The sequence below is a fragment of the Cordyceps fumosorosea genome (genome assembly GCF_001636725.1).
Source record: "Cordyceps fumosorosea ARSEF 2679 chromosome Unknown scaffold_9, whole genome shotgun sequence".
Classification (NCBI taxonomy): Eukaryota; Fungi; Ascomycota; class Sordariomycetes; order Hypocreales; family Cordycipitaceae; genus Cordyceps; species Cordyceps fumosorosea.
The window spans coordinates 1-13,880 of record NW_017387309.1 but is presented as its reverse complement, the minus strand read 5'-3'; the positions used below and the strand labels follow the sequence as shown (position 1 = coordinate 13,880).

Here is a 13,880-nt window from a genome sequence, read left to right as displayed (position 1 = left end):
AACGAGGGTTCGGTAGAGATGCATGTAGACCCCGGTCTGCAGTATGTAGTTGACATCAAATTGAGATAAGCAGAGTCCAAGATACATTCACTAAGCCAAGTGTTTGTAGAATGGACACTTTGGGGATGCCCTGGTGGAGATTGCTGCTCTTGACTAGACGCAAACGATTCCTACGGCACCAGTACACCCATCAGTTTTCATGTACCATATACGAGACATCACAGCCGTATACGTGGCGGTGCAAAACAACAACATGCTGCAGAGTTGATAGGCTGGCCTATAGTCGTGATGTACTGTAGCAATCCTACGGGCTGACTGGTCATGCAAGGAAGCGCTGTGGCGTGCAGAAGCCTAAAATTTAACACGAAAAACAACAACTTTGCCCTTTGAAAGCCGAATTGGACAGCATTCGTGCAAGTCTGTCTCACCCGCAGATGACGAGAGACGGGCTCTGCCTCTTGGCCGCTGCGCGCTCGGTTGCCGTGGGCAGACACTTCTTCATTCGAGTGAATGGGGAAATAATGGTGATGTATTTTATACACTAGAATAATTCGTCGCCAGATGAAAGTGCGACGTAGAGGCTTTCTTGCGTCCATGCTTGGAGGGAGCGACAACCTACGCTACGCCGAGGCTGCTTCGTGTATATGACAACAGGCATGTATACTTGTCCTCCGGATCGATTTATGCTGCGCTGTTACCCAAAACCCCGGCCCAGATGTCGCCTAGATGTCCGCCCACAGCAACAACACGGAAGCAGCAATGACCGGCAAGACGCTGACGAGCTCGCCCAGCCCGGCAAACTCCGGTGGGATCCTGGCATGCACAAACGCGCCCGCGGCGAGCAGCACGGCAAAAGTGTTGTACACGAAGCTCCACGCGAAGTTGAACCAGATCCGACGGACCGACATCCGACTGACCTTCATGATGGCCAGGATGCCCGCCAGATGCGGCCTCATCAGAACCACGTCCGCGGCCGATTGTGCAACGTCGGCGCCGCCCTGCTGATTCATGTGCACGCCAATCGTAGCCGCAGCCAGGGCGACGGCGTCGTTGGTGCCGTCGCCGCAAAAGATGACCGAGCTGAGCTTCTTGACGTACTCGCCCTTCTCTGCCGGCGTGCTGCGGGAGAAGACGTTGGCGGCCGGAATGTTGAGTTTGGCCGCGCATACCTGGACGGCGCCATCGTCGTCGCCTGAGACGAGGTGCACGGTGATGTTGCGCTTCTTGAGGGCCTGGACGGTGGAAGAAGCGTCGGGACGCAGCTCATCTTCGAGACCATACGCTGCGGTCAAGGTGCCATCAATAGCAAAGCAAAACACGGTGTAGCCATTTGCGAGCATTGGCTGAACAAGATCGTGATTGGAAAAATTGAGCCACCGAGAGTTACCAGCTTGGAGCATCTGGTCGCCAGCGAGCGTCTCGACGCCTTTCCCCGTGAGGCTCTTTGCCTCAGGAACAGCGGATGCCGTTACACCGTTGGCTTTGAGATGGGTCGCGACAGCAATAGAGACAGGATGTCTGCTGTTCTGTACGAGGCCGAGGAGAAGAGCCAGTTTGCTGTCATCCAAGCACTGCCCTGCCGTCACTGATAGCTTTCCGCGTGTCAAAGTTCCCGTTTTGTCAAACACCACATGGGAGGTCTTATAGCCAACTTCAATCGCATCTGCAGATTTGAAGATGATACCATTTTTCGCAGCAACACCGCTGGAAATAACAACGACCATGGGGACAGCCAGGCCAATAGCGCAGGGGCAAGAGACAATGAGGACCGTAATCGCGTAAGTGATGGCTTGAATAGCACCCTCCGAGCCGTTTTGGTGGCGGACAGCGGTACCTACGGTAACCCAGATGACAAAGGTGATGATGGTCAAGGTCACTACGACGGGAACAAAGTAGCACGCGACCTGGTCAGCGAGGCTTTGCAGCTTTGGCTTAGACAACTTCGCTTCGTTGACCATGGCCGCAATCGTATTGATCGTGTTGTCGCAGGGGAGGCGATCGAGCCGAACAGTCAAGACACCAGGGCCATTGATGGAGCCGGCAATGACCGCGGATTTGGGGTGTTTTTTGACCGGCTTGGATTCGCCCGTGAGCATGGACTCGTCGGTCTCTGAGGAGCCAGAAATGACAGTACCGTCAGTCGGAATTTTAGTATCCGGAAGGACCTTAAATACGTCGCCATACTGAAGCAGACGGACGTCAATCTCACGCTCAACACCATTATCAACAAGAACGGCGGTCAAAGCTTGCAAGGTCTCGAGGGAAATGGTTTCGACGGCCCTCTGGCGAGCCAGCGCCGCAACCCATCGCCCAACCATGATGAGTGTGACGAGAAGCGTGCTGGTCTCAAAGAACTGGCCGGTAGAAAGCGGTCTACCTGCGATGAGGTATCCGAAAGAGACAACGGAGAAGACGTAGGCAGCGCTAGTGCTCAGGACAATGAGCAAATCCATTTCGATGACACGGGAAAAGACGAGAGCTTTGAGGGCCTTCGGATAAAAAGGGCCACCAATAACGACTTGGACAACAGTGGCCAAAGCAAGCGAGGCAGAGGCGTAGGCGATATCGTTCTTCGGCAGCGGTGCCCAAGTCATGACGAGGACCGGAATTGTCAGAATTGCAGAAAGAAGTGTCATCCATCCCATGTGCTTGACGTGTTTACCACCCGCTTCAAGCGAAGCATCGCCGCGCGGAGGTGCAAGGCTAAGCGGCTCTCCCCAGGCTCTTGCCGCAAGGTCTCTGGCGCCCACAATCTTGGGGTCAAACGTGACGCGCACAGTCTGCTTGTCGACGGTGGTTATGTCGATGATCCCATCCGGCCAAGTCTGGTTGATGAACTTGGCTGCCTCGCCGTCGGGGACAATCAAATCGAGACTGAATCCCTGGTTTTGAATTCGCTCGCATTTAAACTCGGTAGTTCGCTCCAGGTGCTTGATCACTTCGGCCACCGAGCCGAGGCGAAGATCAAGATTGAATTCGGCACGCGAGAGAACGAGACTCGTTTTAAGATCCTTGACGGCCAGGAAGCTAGCTAGAGTCCGACTGAGTTTCGTCTCGCAACCGGTGCAAGTCATTCCAGAGACGCTGAGGATGACATGCTCTCTGCCGTGTCCCTGGTCTTCAACATCGGCAACGGCTACAAGGCCAGCCTCAGTGTCAGGGTTGCCCACCGTGGCAGGTGTATCACAGCAGGAGTCCGCACAACTCTCTGCTGCGGCAGAAACATTTCCGCAGCATGAGGCTGCGCAGCTGCCGGAATCGACGGCTGGTTCCTCACAGCAAGCATCAGCGCAGCTTCGGGCTGCAACGCGGGGCACTTGGCAGGAAGACCCAACGCGCGGGGGTTTAACGACAGGTTTTCCGCAGCAAGAATTGCCACACACCTGTTTAGAAGCTTCTGGCTCGGAGCAAGATCCAGCGTTTTCGCGTGCCTTGTTGGCCGCTGGCTTGTTGCAAGTGTCTCCAGCGACAGCGGTTTCCTTGGCCAGCTTTCCATCGCATGAATCTGCCGAGATGTTGACACTTTCAGCAGGCTTCTCGCAATAACCAGCGGGAAATTTCTTTCCAAGAGCGACCGGGGCGTCGCAGCAAGACGACGGTTCATTCGCGGACGAGGCGAGTCCGCAGCAGGGTCCAGCGCCCGCCGAGCAACCACCGCTCGGCTTGCCGCAGCAAGACGAGGCCTTCTCTTTGCCCTTACGAGTCACCGAAATCGTTGGCGGTGCCACGGTAGGCGAGCAGCAAGACGCCCCACAGGCTGGCTTGGGGGGTGCCGCAGTCGGCCTGGCGGTGCCGTTGCCCGAACCCTTACCGCGAAGCCGGTGGCGATTCTGCGCGGCATGTTCCTTGGTGATGCCGCTGCTGCTGCCAAAGGACTCGAGAGACGAGCGGGAGGAGCCTCCAGAATACGGTTTGCTGCGCCTTCCGCCACCGCTGCCGCTGTAGCTGGAGTGGCGATCGCGGACATCGCAGCACGTCTCCTCGCCGAGGGCAATCAGGGCGCGGCAGATGCATCCGAGGGTGCTGAGGGTGATGCTGTAGCGGTCGAGGACGGAGGTGCTGTGTTTGGGGCAGGCCTTGCCGTCGATTACTCCGTTGCAGGCTGAGAATAGTGGTCAGTTTGTGGGCAGGCAGGAGAGTCTGCATGAGAGTGAGGGAGGGGGCGGGGAGAGGAGCATACTGTCAGGGCCGCCGCCCTCGCACTCGCGCACGGCGAGGCGATCAAGGCAAGAGGTATCGCAGCATGGACTTGTTTTTCCGGCGCAGCAGTCGGGAGAATTGTCCTTGTCCTTGTCTTTGTTCTTGCTGGTGTCCGTTGCGGGAGCGTTGTTGGCAGAGTCGACGCAGCACGAGCTGCGGCAAACAAGTGCTTCCAGAGGCACCGCTGGGGCAGACTCGGCGGTTGCAGGGGCACAGCAATCAGAGCCCATTTCCGGGATGGTGTCTTTGGTTTCGTTTAGTATTTTTGATATTTTCCAATTGTGATGTTTCTTGTCTGTTGCTTAGTAGACGTTGCTACAGTCGCACATTAGCTAAGCCACCGCCATTCATACAGTCAGACAATCACCTCACGCACTATATAGTAAATATAGGTTATTATAAAATAATTATATTTATAATTTTATGTATAAAAAAAATCAAATTATTACTACTATTATTACGGTTTTTATCAGGATAGATGAGAAGAGTGCTCTAATTCAACTATATGCTTTCTGTGCGTACGCTACGAGTGTGTTATGGGAATTATCGTTGCCCCCTCACTACTACAGTGGGTTAACAAAAGTTTCGATCGGTTGCACTAACATGTAGTAAAATGCGATTTTAAGTACCTTATAACTTTATAACTATAGATACTATAAATATATAATAATTATAGTAAATATATCCCTATATAAATACTGTATAAGTTATTTTATTTTAGTTTTTATTATTTTAGATTCTTCTAGAGGAGAGTATAAAGTTTACTTCCCTAGTTGTGCCCTGTTACAGACGCACCGAGGTGCTGCAGATGAGGGGCAGGATGGCCCGAGGAAGTGATTACGAGGGCGCAGGAACAAAGGAACTAGTCACGTGACTGGATCACTGGGGATCACGGTGATCCAGCATTGATCCAGGATCACTAGGATCACGAGGTGAGCCAAGTGATCCAGGTAACAAAGTAGAGGATAGGATGGGTATATAGGGAAGGGGATTTCCAGTAAATAGCCAGACTAGATCTCTACTGATCAATCTAAGCGATAGTTCTACTATTAGGAGTAATCTCCTAACGTGACTCACGCTACGATACTGCTCATCTACACTCTGTTGTGCATTCAACCGACTCACTTCCTAAGAAACAGATTTACTGTGGATTAGAGAAGAGCCACCGTTACATGCCCTAACCCCTTTAGCTAGGTGCCCCTTCTCCCTTATAATGTGTTCCCTACGTCTTAATCTAAGCGTGTGTCCCTAATAATATTATAATAACTATTAATATATACTCTGTATATATTTAATATAACTCTCTACTTAAGAAATAAATATACTATAGATTAAAGATAAACTACTATAATAATAAGTCTTTAATTATTATATTATTTAAGACTACTATATTAAAAGTTATAACTTAGATTAGGAAACATACGTCTCTTGTACGTATTATCTAAACATATAACGCGATGTGGTATGTATTAAAGAGATACTTAATTTTACCAGACTATTGCCAGTAATTTTATGTATTCTGCTAACAACCAGGTTCATATCCAGGGTAGGGTTGCTTTCTACGGCCTATGCATGCAGAGGCTGGATAAAGACAGAGTCGAATCAAATGTATGAAACGCAAGTTAAATCTGAAAACACGTATTTGTTTGTTTAGTAAAAAATTTGGCATTGATTTGTTTGATTTGTTTGGCAGTTTGTTTGATGTGATTTGATTTGAGGGCAGTGCTGTAACCGCGTGCTTGTTGTGGCTAAACTCGCTGCGCCCACGGGGTCTCCTGTTGATCCCTAAAAAGACCACAAACGTGTCAGACCTTTCATTGTAAGGACTGGCGATCGATGGCCTTGGAAAGGGCGAGGACCTCCTCGGGCTTGCGGTGCGGAAAGGCAACACCCAAGTGCCACGGAAAGATAAAGTAAGACCAACGATGCATGCGGTTCATATAGGTTTGCATCGCGCCGGTAAGCTCAATGTATTCATCCTTTGTCTGTAGTGCACTCAGCGCATCAGAGTACTTCTGACCGATTTCGTGCATGCTTGGCAGCCCCAGGTCCGCCATGAATTCGAATATATCGAAGTTGCCGACCAAGAATTCCCTTGTCAGGCGATTCAACGCAGGCAGCGGAATGTCATCATACTGGGCAAGCTTCAAGAAACGGTACATAGCGTCGCCACCAATCACCATCAAGTACGCTTCGAGATGTACCATGACTGTAAAGTATTGCTCTCCAGTGCCTGCGCCGCTGTCAATCACGCCCCAGCGAACTTTTTGGAACTCGACCGGCTCCTCTAGCCATATGTGATCAATCTCCTTTTCGATAAGTGCTTTTGCTTCGCAGCAACCGCTCACAACTTCTGTGGCTGCTTCTGAAGTCGCAGGGTGTAGAGGCAGGAGCTTCGCAGGAGACTGCTCGCTGGAGATGACGACTTTCAGAATCTTGTGACGGGGTTGCGCAACGGTCTGCTCATAGACGAGTTTGCCGATTCGCTCCAATACCAGCAAATCTTCCTGAAAAACCTCCGCAAATTTGTTGATTGTGGCACTCTCTGTGATCTTCCCGTAGGTAAGGCAGATAGACTGGCCTGGCGCATTGAGGTAGACAGCACCCTGGTGCCGCTGGACCATATTGTTCCGACCAAGGTGCACGATTCTGGTTGGCGTCCAAAACGTCTCGCCGGCAATTACAACATGGCCCAGCACACTCTCGAGTGGCAGTTGAGCCTGAAGATTTTGAACAACATCTGGATTTTCGTCGACAAGCAGTGTTGCTCGAAACGAGAGTCCGACCTCAGGGACATGAAATTGAATTATATCTGATGGATCAGACATTGCGGTAATTTTCGAATAAACGTATCAGTCAAGGTCAAGATGGATTTTTAATCATATAGACAGGTCTCTCAGTCCCAGCGAGGTGTCAATGGCGCTTTAATAAGACCGTGGACGTTGCCACTAACTCTCACTTGGTTCGAAATTGGGCCGCTATCCTACCTGCCCAATGTTGTATGTACAAGCTGGACCATACCATAGTTATGTGTCATCCAGCCCATGTCAGAACCCCGCATGGGACGGCACAGTGTTGATCGAATTACAGTGGGATCTCAAGAGTGGCTGTGGCCGATCCTTTCATCGACCATAGAACTACCCCGTTTGAGGACGGCATGCAACAAATTATCAATTCCGCGCAGACGGGGATTTGCAAGTGGAATCTAGGGTCGGTCCTCACAAGCAATACTACTCGTGCCACGCCCCCACCACCATAATTAAGGACACTAAAAAAAAAAAATATTTCAACTTTTATGTTTAATTATACTTCATTACAAAAAAGGCGGAATATGAAGTGGGGTCGTTCCCTCACAGCTGACGAGTCGAAGGAACTAACTGGTTCTGTTGTTTGGCATTATCTTGGAGTTCAGTTAAAGTACTCTTTAATAAAATCAACAAGGCGCCAGTTTATCATTTAATCTTCAGTCAACAGTGCTTAAACCCATAAGTTTGTACGTACACAACTCAATATATTATAGGGAATGTTTATCTTCGTCCGAATTATGCTTTTCACAGTTCTGCCACAACAACCTCTTTAAGCTGCCGCACCAATAGGAAAACACCACCTTATGCACCATCGAATAAATCCTCTTCAGTCATTGCGGTACCTAAACTTTCGGAAAAGTATATACGAAATGTTAAGCCTGGTGGCGACCAGCAGGTTCCTCGCCGTATCCGATATATGCGATGGACAGTTTCTTGCGTACATACTGCAATGGTATGCCATCAGCCGACGGAGGTCCTATACTTTGGGGTGAATTGATCAAAGATTATCGTACTTACGTCACCTGCTTTGAATGGTCGACAACACGGAGGGTTGTTGTCACTGACTTGGTTTTCCAATACGGAAATAGTCGTGTTATAATCTACACCGAAGAAGAATGGAATAGAGTATCGTTCTTCCCCGGTAAGGTTCATCACTCGGTGAATGGTCGATTTGAACCGATTGTTCGTCCTAAACGGCCGGATTTAACTTCCATTGATCAGACCATAGATTCATTCCTTCTTACCATAGCGCCAAAGAGTCCGAAATATTCACAATAAAGGTTCCCGGCATTGGCGGGGCGGTTATCCATTTTCCATCTTGATCTCGGACTTGGAGAGCTGGGACGTCATCTTGCGATAGGATTGTAAAGCATTCATAGTCCTAGATGAGAAATCAAAATCGTCAGCCGTGATCAGCATCCCGTGTGAAGAGCGCCAGTGGATTGGCTATTACCGTGTGAGCTGCAAGCCCAGGGACCTCCTGTCCCTCTATCGGCTGCGGGGGATAATGCAGCATCCTAGAGGTGACGCCCGGATATTCCATCATGGAGTCAAAGAAATCTTCTTCTAGATCCAGTGCAAGCGCGAACGTCCTCATTAAAGCCCTAGCCAACTCCAAAACCTCGCCAAAATAACGATTATACGACTTTCGAAGTCCCGGTACGATATGATCGCTGGGCCATTGGTTTCTCCCAAGGAGTCCGTAGGTATCATCAGGAAGGGGGTCGTCAGGTAACTTCTGAAGATCTCCTGAAATTTCGTACCCTATATCAAATGCCTCTGAAAGAGCTCCGCGCGGGGTTTTCTCAGTATCTGGCTCAAGATCGGGCTTGGAAGATTTCTCTCCATATAACGGACTATAACCGCGAAAATTCTGAGGATCGCCAGTTAGATTCTGCTTTGACACCAGAGCTGTACTGTAAAAGACGTACCGTAGAATTGCCCAGATAGTATTCCATCTTTTGTCTCTCTTCAAGGCCAAAGAATTGGTGGGCCGCTTTGTATGTTTCGTTGATCAATTCTTCTGATACTCCATGATTCTAATTGGTACATATCTTATTAGCCTTAACACAGCAATTCAAGGTGGTTTAGCAACCCGAATTACGGACCTTGACATAAAAAAAACCAACATCGGTGCACGCTTTGTCGATTTTTCGAGCAAGTTTGCGGCGCTCCTGGATGTCAGGGCTCCGTAAGGCACTCAAGTCAATAACCGGGAGTGTATCAAAAGCACTTCCTTGATGGCTAAAGGTTCGGCGATGCGCCGGTGTAGTAATCGAACCCATAGTTTGAGAGATAAACTGTAAGCCGGCGAACATAGAAAATGCAGCTTGGGCAGAGGTAGCATTTGACGTATGTAGCGCTTGATACCAAAGTCACACATATATAGTCAACTTACATTCTTCTACCGAAATTGTAACGTTGCATCGCCTCTTGTATTGCTAGAACGGATGTACGTAAAAGAATAACACCTCTTGCATATCTAGAATAGCTAGTTAAGACATAGGTCCTCTACTTGCGGTCTAAGACACGCGTACATATGCGCCAACAGTTTTGGGGTTAAATGCCACAACACGAATTCAATATTTGATTTCATATATTCGTCTGAAACTAGGTACTTGAAAACGCCAAGCCACATCATTCAAGGAATCAACCACGCATTGCTTTCGATATTGCCACCAGACCCTTCTCTAGGCTCTCTGCGGTTGGCCATCCGTACCCAAGCCGGAAATAGGTATCAGGCCATTCAAACCAATGGCCAGGCCCCACGTACGTGCCATGTTCCGCCAGCAATCTCTCGTAAAACAAGCTTGTGCCTCCGGTAGGCTCCTTCGTCATTCGCATGAAGCCCATTACACCTCCAGTCGGTCGAACCCACTCGATGAGGTCTTCCGAGGCGGCCCATGCCTCCACCATATGCAGCCGCAGTTTCATTTCTTGTATGATTGGGTTCAAAATCTCGTCGCAGCGCTCCAAAATCTGCTCTGCCACGTACTCGTCAATAACGCTAACAGTGATGCTGATCTGCTCTTTAGCTGCCAGGAAGACCTCTAGGATTTCTTTGTTTTTGGACGATATCCATCCGACTCGTATACCAGGAACACCAAAAGCTTTCGACATGGAAGAAACCCCGACAACGTGTGCTCCAAGCGATGCAGCGCCAGGTTGTCGATCCACATATGTTAGCTCTGCATAGGTCTCATCGACCAAGACGTAGCAGCCATGAGTCTTGGCCAACTCCACAACTCTGCGCAGGTCTTCACCTGGTATAGCTGTGCCTGTAGGGTTGTTCGGAGTGGTAAGACTAATCAGCCTGGTATTTGGTTTGATTGCCGAAGCTATGTCGTTGACATCAAGCTGAAAATCCTTTTCAAACTCCAAATCCACGTAGGTTATCTCGCAGCCTATCGCTCTGGGTGTTTCGACATTGCTAGCGTAGTTTGGTCGAGTTATGATGAGATGATCTTTCTGACTGAGAAGAGAAGTGGCGACGATGAACAACGCGGAAGACGCTCCTGCAGTAATCAGAATATTCTCGGCTTCCAGGCCATATCGCTCCGCAATAAGCGAACGGAATCGATGACTGCCCAGGTGGACACTGTACGACAATGGAAGGTCTTTGGGTACAGTGATACCTAGGTCGTTGAGGCTTCGGTCGCCGACAGCACTATCGCAAAGGTTGTGGTGAATCGTTTGGCCAACTTCTTCTGGAGCCTCAATTTCAATGGCTGTACGTCGGAAATGCATGGTTGTGTTGGCTGATGTAAAGGGCAAAGCTGCCTTTTCCAGTAGTTGGATGATGCTGAGAAGGTTTGAAATACGAGGTATGATATTTTAATTAGGTTGAACCTTGAAGAGGTGTCAAGTCCCTAGTTATAATGTCGCGCGTAGTGGGCGAAACCACAGTAGGAAGTGGAAATCGGTTGTGGCCGGCGGGCTGAGATACGGGCAGGATACAGAGCCAGGAAAGTAACGGGAAGTCATGTACTAGCTCATGAGATTACTTACAAGAGACAGCAGTCAATTTACAAAGATGGAGGGACGGGATAATGTATACGTGTTGACGTGGCACGGAACCAGGAGCTCCACATGCCCCTGATATCCTAAAGATTCATACCTAAGTAGGCCGGGGTATGATAAGCCGTGACGTTCAGCCGTAAGTAAGCCAAGATGATAAACTAAGACCGGCAGAAGTTGTGGCTAGGGGGGACGGGACAATGTAAGACGTGTGAAGGTGGCACGGAACATGGGGCCCATATCTCCCAAATATCCTATGAAAATTCATGCCTAAATGGGCTGGGGTATGATTAGCCCGTGAAGATCGGCCACAAGCCCGATGATGAGATGAACTAAGACCGAACAGAAGTTGTGGCGAGCAGAGGAGCCCACCACTGTGCGGGGTGATGACATTTTCAAGACCATGCGGGATCAGTACTTGGGACTCGGAACCTGTATGCCTAACTAACCCATCCCCGATCGCTTCAGCGCTAGAAATCCGAGTTACTCTTGAGTTTGATGACGTCTAGACCGGTTTCCGCTCTTCCCTGGATGCGCAAGGAAGCGAAGCCGAAGCCAAAATTACAAACCTGGCCTGTCCCTGCTCGGCTCGTTTCTCAACGGCAATTGAGTCGAGAATCTGCCGGGGGGGGGGGGGGAAGCATTTGCATGTTTTTGATTAGTGTTGTGTCTTGCCCAATAATTCCTGGCAGTGCCCCTCACACCAAAATTATCAAGAATACGAGAGTGTACGCCAGTTCATTCTCGTTCCTTCGGCAACACCAGGCATATGGTGCCTCAATCAGGGTGTTCCCACTACCATTAGGCCGTCTCGAGGCATTGCACCTGGTTGACGGATCAACAGCTGAAAGCCGATCGTGCCGATCGTGACAGCACTATTCCGCATCTCGCCAAGTGCAGGTGCAGGTTTTCAACAAGTTATTAATTGTCCGTGTGCGGAAGTTGAGTTGATGGAACCGGCAAGGGCCATCCGTTCCCAAGCGGAGACGAGGACAGCTTTTAAGATGTTCCTCGGCCATTGATTGATGTTGTTGTAGTTTTGAACACCCATATACCACCCAATTACTATGATGCACGAAATAGCTCTGTTGGGGGGTCTTGGCCTCATGTATGCCGTGTACGCCTATGTCCTATCGCCCAGCTCTTTCTCGCCACTGGCATCAATTCCCACAGCTCACTGGTCTTGTTCCATTTCGAGAATCTGGATTTTATGGGCTAAATGGAATGGTGTTGAGGAAAGCACCCTGCTTCAGGCCCATTCTCGGTTTGGCGATGTCGTCAGGGTCGCCCCAAACACCGTCAGCATTGCTGGGCTCGACGGTGTCCGCGTAGTGTACCAGGGCGCATTTGCAAAAGCATCGCTATACAGCGCTTTCAATCAGTATGGGTAAGTACCGCAAGTGTCGGGGGTGTAAACGGATCTAACAATTCGTGTAGCTACGCTTGCCTCTTCTCCGCCCTTGGCTTTAAAGATCACTCGAGCAGAAAGCGAATTATTTCCAATGTTTACTCAAAGTCATATATTCAGTCCTCAAAAGCAGCTCAGACTCAGATTCGCTTCATTATATTTCGCCGACTGCTTCCACTGCTGGAGCAAGAGGCCGCCAGAGCATCCTCTGCAGGAACCGATGTACAACCCATCCTCATGGCCATGGCTATTGATGTGATCTCAGCCTATATACTGGGAAATTCCAACAGCACAGACCTTCTTCACGATCGGGAGTCTTGGGATGAATTGCATCGTCAATTGCTTTTAGTTCCCCAACGCTTTTTCTGGGTAAAAGAGCTTCCCGGTCTCACAAGTCTCTGTTCCAAATTCGGCATATCCCCATACCCCAAGGCGGCGGATGAAGCTCTTGAGCGTATTCGCCGTTGGATAAAGAATCTATGTGATAAGGCGCACACCTCGCTGTCGACCAGACCTTTTGCGCCTGGTCACCCCGCGGATGAACCGGTTGTATTCAAGGCATGTCGCATCGGCCTCGAGAAAGCTGCCAATAAAGAAGGTTCAGATCTTTTTGCTGCATCCGCTAACCAGCGAGATTTAATCACAGCCAGCGAAGTCATGGATCAAATAGTGGCTGGGCATAGTCTTATAGCCAAGGCTCTTTCAAGCTTGATGAGGCGTTTATCCGAGCTTGTCCACGTTCAAGATCAGCTGCGCCAAGAATTACTCAGACTGGAACCATCTATGAAAGCCGGCAAGAGTCGCGAATGTGCCTCTCCGGACGCCAAAGAGTTGGATGCTTTGCCGGTCTTACATGCCGTTGTCATGGAAACTCTTCGACTCCATTCCCCAGTCTCAAAGCCTCTGTCACGCGAAGTGCCGTATCCTTCATGCAGAATTGGCCAATATGAAATACCAGGAGGTGTACGCATTGAAGCCTCGCCCTATGTACTCCATCATGCGGAGAGCGCTTTTCCAGACCCAACACGCTGGGATCATACGCGATGGCTAGAGCACATATCAGAGGATAAATATCGTATCAAGACGATTCACCAATTTTGGGCATTCGGGAGTGGAGGAAGAAGGTGTGTTGCATCACATTTTACGCTGCATGGTACGTTAACTGCAAATTGAAGAACCGTTGCGGACGCCCCTAACTAAGATGCGAGTAGCGATCAAATACTTTATTGCTGGGATATATATGAACTTCAAGACCTCTCTTGTGGATGAACTCCACCACGGACGCCCTCTCCAGCCACTTGCAACTAGATCGGATAGGCTCTACTTGCGGTTTACCTCCATCTAAGTTACAACGTTTCAACAGCCCCGAAAATCCTACAAAGCGACCTTGAACTTCGCAATGTAGCTGTGAAAGGCCGCTAGTAAGTTGATTCAACTATCTAGTTCCT

General features: G+C 49.6%; 3 protein-coding genes across 3 annotated transcripts; all 3 read right to left on the bottom strand.

Annotated features, from left to right (window-relative positions):
• Positions 1 to 722: 722 nt before the first annotated feature.
• ISF_04170 (ATPase, P-type, K/Mg/Cd/Cu/Zn/Na/Ca/Na/H-transporter) lies at positions 723 to 4,430 on the bottom strand (the record flags this gene model as incomplete). The annotated part of the gene is made up of 3 exons (XM_018847776.1): positions 723 to 3,272; positions 3,384 to 4,102; positions 4,181 to 4,430. The coding sequence occupies 3 exons, from the start codon at positions 4,428 to 4,430 to the stop codon at positions 723 to 725; spliced, it is 3,519 nt and encodes a 1,172-aa protein (XP_018704732.1).
• Positions 4,431 to 6,014: 1,584 nt separating this feature from the next.
• On the bottom strand, positions 6,015 to 7,028 carry ISF_04169 (Cyclophilin-like protein; the record flags this gene model as incomplete). The annotated part of the gene is made up of 1 exon (XM_018847775.1): positions 6,015 to 7,028. One exon carries the CDS (start codon positions 7,026 to 7,028, stop codon positions 6,015 to 6,017), a length of 1,014 nt encoding a protein of 337 aa, XP_018704731.1.
• A 2,628-nt stretch (positions 7,029 to 9,656) lies between these two features.
• Positions 9,657 to 10,754, bottom strand: ISF_04168 (class I/II aminotransferase; the record flags this gene model as incomplete). The annotated part of the gene is made up of 1 exon (XM_018847774.1): positions 9,657 to 10,754. One exon carries the CDS (start codon positions 10,752 to 10,754, stop codon positions 9,657 to 9,659), a length of 1,098 nt encoding a protein of 365 aa, XP_018704730.1.
• Between the last annotated feature and the right edge of the window lie 3,126 nt (positions 10,755 to 13,880).